The sequence below is a fragment of the Triticum aestivum genome, chromosome 1A (genome assembly GCF_018294505.1).
Source record: "Triticum aestivum cultivar Chinese Spring chromosome 1A, IWGSC CS RefSeq v2.1, whole genome shotgun sequence".
Taxonomy (NCBI): domain Eukaryota; kingdom Viridiplantae; phylum Streptophyta; class Magnoliopsida; order Poales; family Poaceae; genus Triticum; species Triticum aestivum.
The window spans coordinates 588,222,840-588,241,113 of NC_057794.1; the positions used below are offsets into that span (position 1 = coordinate 588,222,840).

General features: G+C 41.0%; 2 protein-coding genes across 3 annotated transcripts; one reads left to right on the forward strand and one right to left on the reverse strand.

Annotated features, from left to right (window-relative positions):
* Positions 1–11,277: 11,277 nt before the first annotated feature.
* On the forward strand, positions 11,278–14,214 carry LOC123070406 (RNA polymerase sigma factor sigC). 2 transcript variants are annotated; one of them, XM_044493627.1, is made up of 7 exons: positions 11,278–11,548; positions 11,813–11,985; positions 12,068–12,643; positions 12,726–12,953; positions 13,045–13,185; positions 13,305–13,505; positions 13,707–14,214. In XM_044493627.1, the coding sequence occupies exons 1-7, from the start codon at positions 11,437–11,439 to the stop codon at positions 13,986–13,988; spliced, it is 1,713 nt and encodes a 570-aa protein (XP_044349562.1). In that variant the 5' UTR covers positions 11,278–11,436; the 3' UTR covers positions 13,989–14,214. The 2 variants fall into 2 exon arrangements, with proteins under 2 accessions (XP_044349562.1, XP_044349564.1); XM_044493629.1 differs by having other exon boundaries at positions 13,691–13,981.
* Positions 14,215–14,612: 398 nt separating this feature from the next.
* LOC123058149 (uncharacterized) lies at positions 14,613–15,320 on the reverse strand. The gene has a single exon (XM_044480994.1). The coding sequence runs from the start codon at positions 15,318–15,320 to the stop codon at positions 14,613–14,615; it is 708 nt and encodes a 235-aa protein (XP_044336929.1).
* Between the last annotated feature and the right edge of the window lie 2,954 nt (positions 15,321–18,274).

Below are 18,274 nucleotides of genomic sequence, written 5' to 3' on the forward strand. Positions count from 1 at the left end.
TTTTGGGTTTGTGGAGCTTTCGTGCGTTGTGCTACCCGGTGGACGCGGGCAGAGGGGTATTTGTGCTCCGCCTCTGCGCCGTGTTTGCTTGGAAGCTTAGAAATGAGGTGTCGGTGTCAAACCGTGCGTACTGCATAGTTCACACGAGTCGTTGTGGGATTTTGCCGGTTCATGTTCACGCGAGTCGTTGTGGGGCACTAATCATCGACCGTAGACCCAACGCAACCGCATTCAAATACAGATGCCAAGCTACAAGCTGTGAGTGGGACGTGTGAAAGAATGATTTGATAGAAGTATCTTATTCCATTGATGATCACATATTTATACAAGGGGAACCGGCGCTTATGAGAAGATGCGCCTGTTCGAGAGGATGTGAGGAGCGGATGCGACGGTTGCCTGGAGAGGTTCCCCCACGAACAAAGGCGGCGGTTGCCTTGAGAGGATCCCGTGCATGCTGTTATTTACAACAAGGATTATCTCTAATAATTAAATCCTAATAGGACGAAAGAGATTAGCGGTTAATTAGTGGGAAACTAGACGAAAACCATACATCAAGGGCCAAGCCCACACTCGTGCACTGAAGCACCTCATGATGCCAGGGCTTCTGGTGAAAACCCGTCTTTCTTTTCGGGCTCGACGGCGACAGGGGTGGGCCCACTTCAATTCATAGGTATTCAGTTGAATACCTTTTTTCCTCAAAAAAAAAAGTTGAATACCTTTTTTTGCAAAAAAAAAAGATATATGAAGTGTATAATATGTGCGTGTGTGAGCAAAACGAAAAAACTAACAAAAAATCTGATGGGTGCACGCATTCAGCCCAAAACTGGAACAACGCACTTCTATTTTCTCCCTCCCCACCCGATGGTTCATTATCTTTGCTTCCTCCCAGCCCAATACGAGAATTGTTAGTCGGCTTGATCGCTCGCACGAAAATACAGAGGGATCCATGAGGACCATCCCACGCAGGCAGAGAACTGCCGCATCGCCTCTCAAAATTCCAATCTCGCGGGCAGGGGCGCACGGCGGCCGTGTTATATTTTTTTTGCCGGATATAATCTCCCACTGATTCTGTTTAAATATAATTTTTTCTTTAATTACCATGACGTCCTTACCCGTTTCAGTCCGAAATCAAATCTAATTTAATAGCACCAACACATTGAAGTCTGCAGATCTTTCTTTTTAATTATCCTACCTTTTTATCTCAATTTCTTTCTTTAATTAACATCATCTATTTGAATATTTGATTTATTAAGACCACAATCTTTCTTTTAGTTATTCCACCAGCTTACCCATAATATTTTCTTCAATTAGCCACATCCGTTTAAATATTTTATTTAAGCCCACAATCCTTCCTTTAATTAGCTTATTCGCTTAGTTAGCTCGCTCTAAACACGAGGACTATCACTCGTATATTTAGAGCGAGTTGAGATTAGTAAATGTGAATGGCGCATAGGTCATTGGTTGTTACACCGAAGACCCAGATAGGAGGTCCTGTGATCAATTCCCACAATGTTGATTTATTTTGACCCAATTACTTTTTGTGGTCTCTATGAAAGACCATAAAAGACCCATTAATGTACAAGTACTTGGCTCAGATCGCTTAGCCTATGTACGAGCCAACATTACAAACTTTATCGTGCACTCAAACCAAACAAAACGGACTAATCCAAACCAACAATACCTATTCCCTTTAATAGTAAATACCTAATACCTATACCTATTTCCTTTAATACTAGTAGGTATAGATATAGATATAGGTTAGGTGTATACCTGATTTCGTGTTTGTGCTACTTGCTTGGTTGCCATTTTTCTTATGACCGGTTTATATGAGGATCTTTTCATAACTTTGTATCGGTTCGGCCGTTTGAGCTTTATCTATAAAGCTGAACGAAACCTGTTTCGATAGATGCATTGGCGACCATCCTGCCCAAGCCAGACGCAAGTCTTCTTTAGTAACCAGTACCATGGTATATCGTACCGTGCAACTTTGTGACACCAGTAGCATCTCAACAAGCAAGAACACTGATATTTTATTTGTTTCTCTGAATCAATGCAAAAGCACTCCTACAAAAAAGAAGTTGCGTTGAATCTGAAGGCAAGGCATCACAAAAATCAATGTTACCATGCCAAACCTGGATCGAGACGCATTTATGAACCAACAATTGTTGTTGGCAGCAAGAATAGCCTAACCTCAAGCTAAATACCGGAAAGCCTTCATATGGTTTAGTCGTGGACCCCAAATACATATGGCGCATACAGGGAAGGCGACCCAGGGTTTTCACATCTTCGTGACAGACCCTTGCTATATGGAGGTTCAATTTATGGAGGTTGACAAGTGGGCCCATCCATTTTGGACGGAACCTTTGAGAGTGACAAGTCCCTGAAGGATACTCTCTCCATTCCTAAATATAAGCCCTTCTAGATATTCATACGGAGTAAAATGAGTGAATTTACACTCTGAAATATGTCTGTATACATCCATATGTAATCCATATTGAATCTCTACTAAGGCTGATATTTAGAAACGGCGGGAGTACATTGAACCAGGAGGCTTAATCCGTCCAAGAGTTTGTCATGTTCCTCAAACCACACAAGAATGGATAGACAACCAAGATTTGCTTTGACTTGGCTGGCGGATGGTATCTCATTGTCGCGAACATGTATCCCTAGCTTCCGCAGGTTTGTTAGTTCACCAAGTGGCCCGAGAAAGTTGGTTGACTGACGAGACACACCAGTACCTTTGAGCACTTTCAATGCTTCCATAGTTCGATGCCTCCTATTTCATTTGGCATTGTACAACTTTGGTAGTATATATCATGAATCTCAAGTGTCACCAAGCACCGTAACTTTGCTATTTCTTCTGGAATCTTTGGAATTTTTACACCCCAGGGTTCGAATACTACTTCAGGTGGACTATTTGTAAGATGTTGATCCTCCAATGCTCAAGGACATCATGGCACAAAACACGCAATTATTTAAACTCAAAAGGAGATGGGATTTTCACATAATCCCAAAAAATACTAACTAACCGGACATTAGATAAAAATGGACCATTGAATGATGAACGACATGTTTGGGCAACATCATTCAGATGAGTAGGGGTGATTATTCTGTTGTCACAACTGATCATGAGAAATGCAAACTTAATAACATCCCATATATCATCAAGAGGTCCACTACAATAAATTATTTACACAAATAAATGGAAAAAAGTTGTGTCCATTGGCCCCACAACTTTTTTTGCGGGGACCACCCAATATAATCAGAAAGCAAGTACAAGTTGTTTTAATGGTAGTTGGTACAACAATGAAAATGGTTTTATGTACTCAACTCATATTTAAACATCCAGAGAAGTTTAAATACCAGTTAGGAGGGATACCATTGTAAAGATCAATCACTGGAGCACAAAACATTTGGATCAATGTGTGAAAATCCCATCCTTGGTTGGGCTTGTACAAGTACCAGCACAAATCTGGACGTGTCACCAGTGGTGGTTAGGAACAAACCAAATTTCTCAAATTTCTAGATGAGGATCAAGAGCTCGAATGTGGATCACGTGTGGACTTTGGGGAAATGGACTTGCACGCATATAAATCCAGAAATAAGAAAAGAGCGGACATGTACACTATATTGTGATGATATTTGCAGAATATAGTACTCCCTCCGATCCATATTACTTGTTGCTCAAACGGATGTATCTAACACTGAAATACGTCTAGATACATCCGTTTGAGAGAAAATTAATATGGATCGGATGGAGTACAAAATTACTGCAATTTGTCAGATGGATAAAAAAATAGAATACAAATGTTGAAATGAAAACTACTATGTACTCCCTCCGTTCCTTTATGTAACGTGTATTATTTTTGGCACGGTGACAAGGGACATAATTATAGACATGTTAGGACGAAATTACCTTGGCAAATTTCTTAGTGGCAAGTAACCAGTTAGTCCAGTAAAGTAAGAGATACATGCAATTGACACAGAGATGCTTCCCTTCTTTTGCTACAAGGAGAGATACAGACAATCAGGAGAAAGATAGTTTCTTTTTTCTGGAGGGCGAACAAAGGAATTATGAGGAATTAGAAGAAATACATCTTACATTCTAGAATTTCATCAAAAAAACAAATACACCTTTTATAAAGAAACGGATGGAGTACATAACTGAAAAATAAACAAAAGTTTCAACAATTTTCAAGGATGAACACCTATGAATTTGCCATGCTACGGGTTCGTTTCTCAAAATCGGGCGCGTATACACACACAAGTACCATGATAATTGCATCAAAAAATAAACAAGTTTTTATCAGAAGACAGAGTTTACCTTGTTTCTTGTGAGCGGTCAGCAACTGGGTTCAATGAGTTTGGTTTATCTTAGTTAGATCCCATCCAAATAAAATTTTAGGTTTAAGATGTTAAATTTGTTTACTTCATCCAAAAAAATTATATCATTAAAACACCAAAAGTGGTTTCTCTAAGATTTACTATTAGTTAGTTTATAAATTATAAAAATCTTAATGGTATATACAGAGTAATTTTGTATTTCTGCTCAAGAACTCATCGAATTTCATTATCCTCCAAGTTTCACACGGCTCACCTCTTCTCTCGACGCAAGTAATAACGGAAGCCAAGGCTACTATGGCCCAGTCTTCTCATCTAGGAGGTGCAAACTACGCAGCGCTTCTAGCCTAAACAATAGAACAAGCATCGGATATGAAATCCCGAAACCTTCTCCTCTGCCCCTGGGGTATAGGCCTCGAAGATGTGTGGGGCAAAGACAATGGCCACAATTTATTTATACTAAATATTTTTATTTCCTAACAATTATAACTCATTTTCTCGACATATAATATTAAGTACCACTATTTCTATCATTGCTTAACAATGTAACAATGGAACTAATTATCAAGATACAATATTTTAGGTTTTAGTATAAATAGAGTTCTCTGACAATGGAACTACATATATTGCGAACAAAGTGACATTAGTGTTTCGCTTTCAAGACACACTCTTAGGGATACTTAGTCAAGTTTGCAATATATTGGCACAAAAACAAAAAATAAACAAACTGTATGTGGCACAAATTAATTTGGACCACTTAGATGAATTGCAATGTATGTGTTTGTGTATATTTAGTCTCTCAATATCATGGCAAAGAACTCTAAAATTGAGAGAGGTTTCTAGAGTGCATGTTATCCTTTTTAGGCTTTAGTATAAATAGAAGGGATAATTATGAGCACAATAAATATAAGATCCTATAATATAAAAAATATCTTTGAGAGTTTGTCCTTCAATTTTTGCATTTGTCATTCACCGATTATTTCATGTCCAAATATATCTTTCATCTTCATGGGTTCAATAGTTAGCTGGTGTCGCACGCATACTTTGCACTTGGTCCTGAAGCAACATAATTCAGTTTAACTTGCATCAAATATGTCTAGTTTTTTTCAATTGCTTGATCCATACTTCATCATGTCCCCAGCTAGTATTTATGCATATTAGATGAAAATGTTGTTGTTTTACAACGAGATAAATACACTAAAAGTCACAGAACTTGCACATAGTGGTCAATTTGGTGCACAAACTTACAAAATACATGTTTTTAATCCATAAACTTGCATAAAGGTGCAAATACGGTTACATTTCACGTATGCGGACGTATCTTGCCTGCGTGCCAGGCCAGCTTGGCGAGGACCCCTTGTCAGCCACTGTAACAGTTTTCACATGGTAGATTTGCAGAAAAAGCATCGGCTTTTTTTATTCACGTACCGAGCCCCTCAAATAAAATAAAATAAAACATTTGCTCTGGTTGCATTCGAACACACAGCCACCAGACAGGTAATGATAGAAGACTAGATAGCACGACTATAACTTATATTCTCGGACAAAAAAAGAAAAAAGAAATCAATCTAACTGAACCTGTGACCTCGTGCTCATAGGTGACTAAGCTAAACACTATGCTACGACGGCAAAAGGATTTCCTAATAAAGAGATAAACATTATTTATGTTGTTATTTCTGTAGTTCTATGTATAAGAAAACAACTCATATAATAGTGTTTTTGACATTTAAAAAAAGGTTCATGTGTTAGAAAAAAAGTACGTCACATTTAATGTAACATTTAAACATTGTAAAAAACATACATTACACTTTAAAATTTTACGCATTTAAAAAACAATGCTCATGAATTTTTAAATTTTTTATAAAATGTACAAAATTTTTTGCATACTTTAAAAAATACTTCCTACCTTCCAAAGAAATGTTTAACATGTATTTGGATTTTTTTAAAATTTTTATTTGAAAAAATGGTAATCATATGTTTAAAAAATATTAAAACATGTATAAAAATGTTTTTAAATGTTTATCTAAAAGGATAGCGTGTATGAAAGAAAACATCAAAACATATATTTTTAAAACTGTTAATCATGTATTTGGAAAATATGAAAGGTGTATAAAATTGTTTCTGTTGTATACAAAAATGTACAGTGTGTACGTAAAAGTAGACATCAAAACATATATGAAAAATATATGTGTTTCAAAAATGCTAAACATCTATAAGAATATTGTTTGGCTATATAGTACTGTACTATCTCCGTCCTGGTTTGTTGGTCCTTTTTTATTTAACTGACAAAATTTTAATGCATGCAATCACAAATTATATCATTGGATTCATATTTGAACATAGTTTCCAATGATACTATTTTTTGTGACATATATTAACATTTCATTAACTAAATTTATGGTTAAAAATTAGCACAAAATACTTGAGGACCAGTAAATCAGAACGAAGGTAGTAGTGCGTACTGGTGGACTGAGGCCGTATATACTTACGTAATTAAGTACGTCGGCGTCATTATATACTTAGAAATGTAAGTATATAGCATTATAATTACGTTGGTTTGTACATTGGCGACAGTCGCATGTAGGGAGCACTGTAAACATGGCACAATGTTGCTAAAAAGGATAAGCTGAGGGCTTTTCTGCAAATCTACGATGCAAGAACTGTTACAGTGGCTGACTGTGGGACCCGGTCATGCTGGCGTGCCACGCAGGCAACGGATACACCCCGTGTACGCAAAATGTGACCGTATTTGCACCTCCGTGCAAGTTCGTGGACCAGAAACACGTATTTTACAAGTTTTTGCACTAAACTGACCGCCACATGCAAGTTCTATGACTCCCAGTGTATTTACCTCTTTTACAACAAGGAGCAAGTTTTCCCCTAAGTTGTGAACCAAGGTATCAATTCGTGGAGTTCTTCTACCGGCCAATGATCAGTACATGCACACAACTAAGACACTTCAGTTGGCCCCCAACACTTCTAGTGAGGTTATCAATCTCACTAGCTAGCTAGCTAGCTTTGCTAGTTACAAGTATTCATATATCTTGTGGTTGGAAATGATTTTTGTAAGCAATGAAAGCAAAAGTTCATATTATACAAGAATGGAAGATAAAGTGCTCGAGGTTGTGATTATGAGGAATAATGGACCGAGGTCCATAACTTCACTAGTGGCATCAATCCACAAAAGCATTGGTGTGGTAAGCAAATCACACTTGTGTATCGATCGAATTTTAGTGTTTATATGTTTAAAGTTTCGGGACAAACGAGTTATTTCGTATTCTGAGCGAAAAAACAACTACAAAAAAGTGAATAGTAGCATTTATATAGTATGTATTTTGTTGTAATTTGCTCGGAATACGACATAAATAATTTATCCATGTATGTTGCCAAACAATTTAAAAAATATTTGACTATTTTTCTTATGTTTAGTTATTTTTTCCAATTCAGGTGCGTGCGCACCTAGTTAGGTTCACTGATGCATTTTCGATCTTTTCATTTATTACACAAATGAAACGCTAGCTATACTAGAGATGATACCTCGCGCGTTACTGTGGGAGTTGGTGAAGGAAATATGCCCTAGAGGCAATAATAAAGTTATTATTTATTTCCTTATATCATGATAAATGTTTATTATTCATGCTAGAATTGTATTAACCGGAAACATAATACATGTGTGAATACATAGACAAACTTAGTGTCACTAGTATGCCTCTACTTGACTAGCTCGTTAATCAAAGATGGTTATGTTTCCTGACCATGAACAAAGTGTTGTTATTTGATTAACGAGGTCACATCATTAGTTGAATGATCTGATTGACATGACCCATTCCATTAGCTTAGCACCCGATCGTTTAGTATGTTCCTATTGCTTTCTTCATGACTTATACATGTTCCTATAACTATGAGATTATGCAACTCCCGTTTACCGGAGGAACACTTTGGGTACTACCAAACGTCACAACGTAACTGGGTGATTATAAAGGAGTACTACAGGTGTCTCCAAAGGTACATGTTGGGTTGGCGTATTTCGAGATTAGGATTTGTCACTCCGATTGTCGGAGAGGTATCTCTGGGCCCTCTCGGTAATGCACATCACATAAGCCTTGCAAGCATTACAACTAATATGTTAGTTGTGAGATAATGTATTACGGAACGAGTAAAGAGACTTGCCAGTAACGAGATTGAACTAGGTATTGGATACCGACGATCGAATCTCGGGCAAGTAACATACCGATGACAAAGGGAACAACGTATGTTGTTATGCGGTCTGACCGATAAAGATCTTCGTAGAATATGTAGGAGCCAATATGGGCATCCAGGTCCCGCTATTGGTTATTGACCGGAGACGTGTCTCGGTCATGTCTACATTGTTCTCGAACCCATAGGGTCCGCACGCTTAAGGTTACGATGACAGTTATATTATGAGTTTATGCATTTTGATGTACCGAAGGTTGTTCGGAGTCCAGGATGTGATCACGGACATGACGAGGAGTCTCGAAATGGTCGAGACGTAAAGATTGATATATTGGAAGCCTATGTTTGGATAGCGGAAGTGTTCCGGGTGAAATCGGGATTTTACCGGAGTACCGGGAGGTTACCGGAACCCCCCGGGAGCTATATGGGCCTTAGTGGGCTTTAGTGGAAAAGAGAAAGGGGCAGCCCAAGGTGGCTGTGCGCCTCCCCCCCTTCCCCTAGTCCTATTAGGACTAGGAGAGGTGGCCGGCCCCCTCTCTCTCTTTCCCCCCTCAAGGAATCCTATTCCAACTAGGATTGGGGGGGGGGGGATCCTACTCCCAGAGGGAGTAGGACTCTCCTGGCGCGCCCTCCCTTGGCCGGCCAGCCTCCCCCCTCTAGTCCTTTATATACAGAGGCAGGGCACCCCAAAGAACACACAAGTTGATCCACGTGATCTATTCCTTAGCCGTGTGCGGCGTTCCCAGCCACCATAGTCCTCGATAATACTGTAGCGGAGTTTAGGCGAAGCCCTGCTGCTGTAGTACATCAAGATCGTCACCACGCCGTCGTGCTGACGGAACTCTTCCCCGACACTTTGCTGGATCGGAGTCCGGGGATCGTCATTGAGTTGAACGTGTGCTCGAACTCGGAGGTGCCGTAGTTTCGGTGCTTGATCGGTTGGATCATGAAGACGTACGACTACTTCCTCTACGTTGTGTCAATGCTTCCGCAGTCGGTCTGCGTGGGTACGTAGACAACACTCTCCCCTCTCGTTGCTATGCATCACCATGATCTTGCGTGTGCGTAGGAATTTTTTTGAAATTACTACGAAACCCAACAGTTGGTTGAAGTTATTTCATTGGGATTTGTTTGTATGAAACATGAGCATTTAGACAAACAATATGTGAATTGAAACTAACATATAATTTACTATTATATTTGTTTATTCTATAGATGTAGAATATTTAATATGAGTACTCCATTTGTCCTGGTTTATCAGACCCCCTTTTATTTTGGGTTGAAGTTTAATCATAGATGTAACTAATAAAATATAAATTATATGTAACAAAAACTATATCATTGGAAACCTCTTTCGAGTACAAATTCAACTCTATACTTATTTCACACATACTTTATATTTTGATAGTTAAATAAATGGTCAAAGTTTAACGCAAAATTAGAGGGAGGCTAATAAACCGAGACGGAGGAGGCAGTATGCATGGTTCATTCCAATGTGGGTGTTTTCGCATGCATAGTGGCATGATTAGGTGACATATTTGCATGTTAAGACAATTGAAGTTTGTGGGGGTCAAGTCGTTAGGTCATGCATGGGGCATTGTGTGGTGGCATAGTTGCATGTTAAGAGAATTAGAGTTACAGGGGATCAACTCTCTAGGTACATAGGATTAGCAACCGCCTTGTGTCCAAACTCCATATGTCTAGTGTTCCTTTTATTTTATTTTTCAAACCCACACTGATATCCGTGTAAGATCTAGAGTCCCATAAACCGGCTGGCTAATAGTGAAGAACAACCACTTAAGTTTTAGCAAAGCAGAGTAACTGTATGTAATTTATAGATCTTTTATCCAAAGGAAAAAACAAATTGAACTAATTGATGGATCATTTTGGAATGTGAAAACAAGGGAGTGTGGATGCAATCTTGGACATGCTTTTTTAAAGCTACCTTGGACATGCTTAGAAGGGAGTGAGGATGTGCTAATTCATGTTTCCACTGATACTTGAAACTGAATTAAATTCATTTTTTCGGGCAAGACAAAAAGAACCTTCGTTATGCGATACAAAAAAATTGTTTTTCAAGGCCCGTGGTGGTCTTTTCTTCTTTCTTTTATGTTTTCTTGAGTGTGTCTGTACTGATGCCTCAGCAAACTATTTTATTGTGCTGCACTTGAACCCTAATATATGACTGTGATAGTGGCTTTATTTATGAAGCGTGTACTTTTTGAGAACGGACGTTTGGCTGACGGCCTCCATGGAGGCCTTTTTTTTTAAAACAAATCAAATTTCAAACTTTTCGGTTTCCACAAAATCTAAAAAAAAAATTATGCAAGTAAACCATGATGTTATGTGTATGTGTGTAAAATTTTAGGATGAAAAACATTGAAATGCGATATGTACAAAAAGACAAATTCATGGCTTAGGAGGATGAATAGTATCATGTGTTAATAAAGCCCCAAATTTATCTTTTTTGCACTGCCCTCATTTGAACATATTTTGCCCTGAAACTTTACGCACATGTGTGTTATGCCTTCCTGTATATCTGTGTTTTTTTCAGAATTTTTTGAGACGCAGAAAATATAAAATTTGATGAAATTAGAGTTTTTCAAAACCGAGCTCCATGGAGCTCGGCCTCCAAAGACAATATTCGGTATTTTTTGAGAAAATAAATCATTTTTCCGCTCAGCTCTTGTCCATAACCTCGGGAAATAGCAAAGATCCCATGAGAGAGAGAGAAAAAAAATATCCCAACTCGCTTTCACCCTCAAAGATCCAATCTTTTTTGCAAGTGTCCGCTCCAGCCAGAACACAAAGGAAGGCCTCTGGATTGATAGGCCCCCTGCAACTCTATCCCCTTCCTCCCAGCGGCGCCATCACCATTGCCGCCCGCAGCTATCCGGCGACATGGGTCTGCCCATGGCGCGCGGCCCGTGCTGCTGCTCGCCGTCATCGTCGTCCTCCTCCTCCTCGCCGTGGATGCTGCAGGCCCAGCTCCCCAAGAACCCCCACCCTCCACGTGAGCGCTCCAGTCTCTTGACGTCTTGTCAGATATCTGCATGTTTTTTCCTATCTTATCTTCTTCCCCGTGCAAGAACCACCCCCTTATCTACAAGGTGCTGTGATTTTGCGAACAGAACAGAAAAATGTTAGTAGTCCAGACTTCAGTTTCTGAATGTTACCTGACCGTTGATGCTTTGTCTGAATGACACTATCAGTACATGTTTGGATATTCGGTAGGCCACACATAATATGAATTTTCTTTTTTCTGTGGTGGATGCAGTGAGTGGGAGGTCAGTTTGCTCTGAATCGTTGAGAGTTCTGGCCCTGCATCTCTTGCTCAATCGGCGCGCTAATCTTAGCCGGCGCTGGGGTGACATCACCAGAACTGCTGCATCTTCATCCGGTTTGCTTCAGATAACAGGGAACATGTCAGGCTGCTCACCAAAAATAAAGGTGTATACTCTGAATTAAATCACATATGTGCTCTTTGTTTTCTGAATTTTGGTACAGAAAATGACCACATTGTCAATTCCAGGTGGATGCCGAAAGAACATCCCTTGATGGTGCTCTTGACAGGAATGCGCAGTTCGACATGATCTACGAGGACATGTCTTCTTGGATGAATGGGGCACACACAAGTGGCAACAGTTTGCAGTATAACTTGTTGATGCAAAACATCCATGTGTTACAGAGTAGTTTGGCTGCTCAAGATTTGGTGTTGCTGGAGAGAGATATCCTTGTACATATTGAACAGCTTGGAGCTCTGAAATGGTTTAACGCGTCGAGGTCCGGTGCCACCATAACACATACCTCACATGCACCAGATTTTGCACTCCCTTGGAATGATACTGAATTTGCTCCGGTGACTCCTCTCGATGAGCAAAGCGATGATCAATTGGTGATTATTCGAAGTGGGAAAAGCCAAGAGAGGAAATTGAAGAGAATTAGAGCATCAGAAAAGGTCTCTGTGGTTTGTGTAAAAGCATCCTCACAAAAACCAAGAAAATCACGCAGGTCCACCAGTAGTCAATTTATATCTGAGTGGAAAAACTATCCAGGCCGGCGAAGGAGCATAGTTCGGGAACAGTCGGACTTGCTGGTGACTATCAAGGTATCCCCCTCACATCAGTATTCTCATTGGCATATTGTTCATGTCCTCGTCTGTAACGTTTTCTGAATGTGCGTGTTCCCAGGAATGTGCAAACCTTGAGAAGATCAGGGAGAACATGGTGAAGGAAGGGCAGGAGGTCTGCTATGATAAGTGGGCCAAAGCAGCTGGAGTTGATGAAGCGGTCCTGAAGAGTAGACTGCAAGCAGGCTACTGCTGCAGAGAGAGGTTACTGGTGACCACCGAGTGGCTTGTCAAGTACATTGCAAGGACATACACCGGAATGGGAACAGCTTTCGAGGATCTACTCCAGGTTGCAAGCTTATACTTTTAACCTCTCCTTATCTCCTGTACCTACAACTAGCAACCTTTTGTAACCGGCCTTGTTGGAAATGACAATGCAGGCTGGGAAAATGGGTGTCCTTGATGGCGCTGAGAGGTTCGACAGCCAGAGAGGATGCAAATTCTCAACCTATGTGAAGTACTGGATAAGGAAACCCATGCTAGCGCTCCTTGCTGAAAATTCTGGAGTGATCCAGCTCCCCGTATGCCTCTGAAACCAATAACTATTTGGACATGTGTCAGCTTGTGCTTCATGCAAGAAAAGAAAAGCATATACCTTTGTTGATGATATGGAACTGACAATGGAATTGTGCAAGTGTAGGCAAGGATGGATTGTATCATCCGAAAGGTCAGGGAAGCTAAGCGGGCAATTCGATCCAGCACTGGGAGGAATCCAATAGACGCGGAGATCGCGACCTTCGTTGGCGCGTCGGTTGCCAATGTTAGATTGGCGCGGAAGTGCTCCCGTCGTGTCGTTTCACTCTACATGGAGGTCGGGGCCGGACAGAACGCCAAGTTCATGGTATTGCCCTCTAGCCTCCTCTAAATGCCCTCTCACATTCAGAAACCAGAGTTATGAATGATCAATGAATCCATGGAAATGTACAAACTTTTCAGATAAGAGATTAACAACTCCCCAATTATCTCAAAAACTACAGTTAGTTCATACAGTACGTCGATTTGAACGGCGAATAGGTCTGTCTGAAGGGTGTTTGAACTGCAGGACGTGACCCCAGACACATCACTAGAAGATCCAGAGGAGGCCATCTTCCGGAGGCAGCTGAGGGAGAGGCTGCTCATGGTTCTGGACAGGCTCCCGGCAAGAGAAGGGCGTGTGCTGAAGCTGCGGCACGGCCTCGAGGATGGCAGGTGCCGGTCCCTGGAGCAGATCGGAGGCATTTACCACGTGTCCAAGGAGTGGATCAGGAAGATTGAGAAGTCGGCCATGTCCAAGCTCAGGAACGAGGACGTGCATGGTGAGCTCAAGGACTTCTGCGGATTCTAGAGCTGCTAGCTACCTTACTAGTGCAGATTGGCACAAGGTAGCTCAGCCATGAGGCCTAATTTTCACTGAGATTGTGATAGAGTTCCATAGGAGTTTGTATATATTTGAACCACATCGCAGCGGATGACACACTTGTCCTGATGGTGGCTGATGGGTACATGTACAGGGTTTAACCTGATTATATGTTGGTGAATAGACAATGAATAATGAAGTTCTTTATTTTTCAGTTTTCTTTGTCCGGTTGTTTAACTAGCTGCCGGACGGCCATTTTAATTGTTTCTTCTTTCTTTTTCATTTGTAACAGACAATGATCGATCAGTTGGTAGCCGATGACATGCTAAATACAAACGTTTAAATTATTATGGTGTGAAACAGGAGTTAGAATGGTGTTTCTATGCGCAAAAAAATAATAAAAAAGTAGAAACAAAAGATAATCTTTTATAGGGATTAAAGGTTCCAATACATATTTTTGAGGTTATACTTATTGGGCATCTACTGGATTTGCTCTAAACCTTGGAAATAAAGCCCCTAAAAGGTAGGAAAATACAAAACATGAATGATAGTAAGCACGCAATCGATGTTAAGTCCCCTAGAAGCAGAAGCACCAATACATTGATGGGTCAGCTAGCCGCCGTACTTGGCCTTGTAATCCCTCCACAGCTCCTGCACGGACTTGCCCATAATCTGCAGGAAGTCGTCGTCGCTGTAGCCGTCCTTGAGCCTCTGGTTGAGCACCGCCATGAACCCCGGCCTCAGCTGGTCGCAGTAGTCCAGGAACCACGCCGTCACGTCATAGCCCGTGTCCCAGCTGTCCCCCTGCCCCGGCTGCAACCAGTACGGCGCCGCATAGCCGGCACGCAGCCGGACGAAGTCGGCCATCCCCTCGTAGATCCAACTGTGAGTCTGGTTCGTGTCCTGCTGCCCCCATTGCCACACGTGCGTCACCTCGTGGTACAGCAGCCCCGTCACCAGCGTCCTCACGTCGCCGGTGATGTTGTTCACGTAGCCCGCGTTGAGCGTGATGCTGCTCTCGCTGTCGCGTTCGAAGGCGAGGATGTTGGTGTTTATGAAGTTGACGACGAGCTTGACGCGGTCGTCCATGGCGGCTCGGCGGTCCTCGGGCGCCGTCTGGTTGAAGATTTTCCAGGTGAAGAAGGAGGCCTCCGACATGACCTGCACCGCGTACCCCACGCCGTATTCCTCGTCGAAGCGCTGCCCGCCGGGGGTCGTCGACGCGTTGTTCATTGCCGTGAACCTCACGCCGGCTGCCGTGGTGGCGAGGCCGGCGACCACGAGTAAGGAAGCCAACACTGGCGTGAAGTGCTTCATCATGATTTAGCTTGTGTCTGAGTGGATGAGTGGCCGACCGGCCTCAAATTTATAGGCACATCCTTGACAAGTGACACTAAGGCCAAGCCGGCAGGTTTTACTAATATAATGCTAGATAGAATCCTTAGTTGAAACTAGTTCAACAGTGACAATAAATACTTATCATCACCTTCTTGATTATTCTGTTACTAGCAGTCAGCATATCGTACTTGCGTTCGTCACCTTTGTCCTGCATTTGTAGTATTGCTCTCACGAGCACCCCATAAATCGGCTAAGGGCATCTTTGATTCGTAGGATTTTGAGAACGTAGTAATACGAAAAGTATAAGGTTAAAGTTGTATGCCCATTTGAATCCTATTAGATTAGCAATGAGTGTTTGATGACGCAGGAAAAATAAAGGAATCGTAAAAAAAGGTTGGAGTGCATGTTAGATTTTCTATAAAATATAGTACAAAAGATTTCATATAAAAAATTCCTATGAGATTCAATCATATGAATTAAAGGACTAACATAAAAAAATCCTAAGGATTTCAATCCTTCGAAAATCTTATAAAATTCCTTTAAATCAAAGAAGCCCTACAAATCGGCTCAAGGGCGGGTACAGCGACGAAGACTTCGTGAAGATTATGGGCAAGTGCGTGCAGGAGCTGTGGAGGGATTACAAGGCCAAGTAGGGAGGCTAGCTGATCCATCCATGTAGCTTCTAGGGGACTTAGCATCGATTGTGTGCTTTCTATTATCCATGTTTCATATTTTCATACCTTTTAGGGGCTTTATTTCCATGGTTTAGACTCATGCGGAATCTAGTTTCAAAGAACACATTGTGAGGATTCCAACGGTTAAAATAGATCTTAATTCCGATGTTTGGTTTAAAGTTATGGCTTTTGATTTTAAAAAAATCAAATTAAATGTGGTTAAGCTTGTCAGCTTGAGTATTTTTTTCTAATATATGGATTAGAGGAGACTAGCACTTTCCAAATCTTTCCGGTGAATTAATTAACACCTAGTCAGTTACCTTTGGCCTAATAGGCTAATATTTTAATTTGCACATCACTCTCGTGCTAGTGTATCTTGTTGAGGTGATTTTTGGTTTACTCGGTGTCCGGTCGCTAGTGTATGTTGGGCTGTCTTCTTCGCATTCACATTGCTTTGTTATTTGTATTATTTCTATTTATAGACCAACTAGATTTATACTAATATAGAGTATATTAATTAAACTAATCTATTTGCAGCTGCGGCCTGCCCAAGCTTGGAAGCACCGTACCGGACATCTGAACCTGCTTTCATACACGTCCAACAGCTTAACATGGATCAACATGGCTCATGTATGAACCGTCAAATATATGCTATTGGTGTCTATATCTATTCCAAATGTCTCATGTATCAAACGCTCGTACGTAGGAGAGCCTCCACAGTCCACACACTACATATACACATTACGCACAAGTGGTTTCTATCAGACGGCCCTTAGGGTGTCATCCGCTAGGCTTTACTGGATGACAAATGGACTAAGTGAATTCATTTGGTTTCTAGGTTGATGTTGATCAATCTAACCCAGACGTCACATATGTTTTAGTGGAGGTTAACCATTGATCATGTCTTCATTGTGAAGTATATGTATGCGGATCTTATGGATTCTGGACCTATTTTTTTGTCAAAAATACATTTAGAAAACAAAGGTTTCTTCCGAGATCAAAGTTTTCATGTGGTTTTTGTATATGGAGGTAGTTCTCACCAAAGATAACCTTGCTAAACATAATTGGCATTGTAGCAAAAATGTTGTTTTTTGTGATGCAAAGGAGACAATTCACCATTTATTTATGTCATGTCCATTTATTACCTTGATGTAGCGCACGGTCCATGTTACTTACAATTTAGTACTGCCAATGAGTATTCAAATTTGTTTGGAAATTGGTTGAGTGGGATTTATCATAAGTTGAAGAGCCAAATTCATGTGGGAGTCTGGGCAATTTGCCAGAATGACTATGTTTTTAACAGATCATCTACTCATAATTTCTTGCAGTTGATCTACATGGCTACTACTTCAATCCATATATGGCCATCACTGTAGCATGTGGACGCATGAGCGCTTGTGGCCTCTGGGTGCAACTGACTGGAAACGATTGCTCGGGGTTTATTCAACCAATTTGACTAGCAAGCTACTCGTAGATTATGGAAGAGCTATTGAAAAACAGTAAAACAGAGCCACCTAGGCCTTCTCACAGCGACTTGACACTCTCAACCATTAGATTTACTCATTAACGCACTAGATCGCTCCGTTGTCCCACTAGACGCCGCCAGGATTTTTAAGGTTGCCACACCACGCGCTTCCCAGCCAGCCAATGTTAATGGGTTGCTGCTCCCGAGATTGTCCTCGACGCATTCTCCTAAATCGGGCTGAGAAAACTGCGCGGTCCATACTTTTCTGGCTGGCCTTGCACGCACGAGAGAAGACCCCTTTCCATCTTAAAAGAAAAGAAAGAGAGAGAAACCCCTCAGAAAAAACAAGAGAGAGAGAGAGATCGTTCCCGACCGCTCGCCTTCCCGTATTCTTGTAACCGCTCCCAAAGTCTAATCCCACCTAATCGCAAATTACGCCAGCACACCATTAGATCCATCGTAGGTCTATAATCGCAAATGACGCAGCGCATGTATGCATTTCTCGATCTCTCTCGATTTCTAATAAATTTCTAAGATCTCTTTTTTTTTCACCAATTCGTAATATCCCTCCTTTCCTAAATATTTGTCTTTTAGATATTTCAAATGGACTATCACAACGAACATATATAGACATGTTTTAGAGTGTAGATTCACTCATTTTGCTCCATATGTAGTCACTTATTGAAATCTCTAGAAACACAAACATTTAGAAACGGAGGAAGTAGTACATATCAATGTGAATAATTAATAAGATGGTCGCATGCATCGTTCAGATGCAGAGGACGGGGGTCTATCCT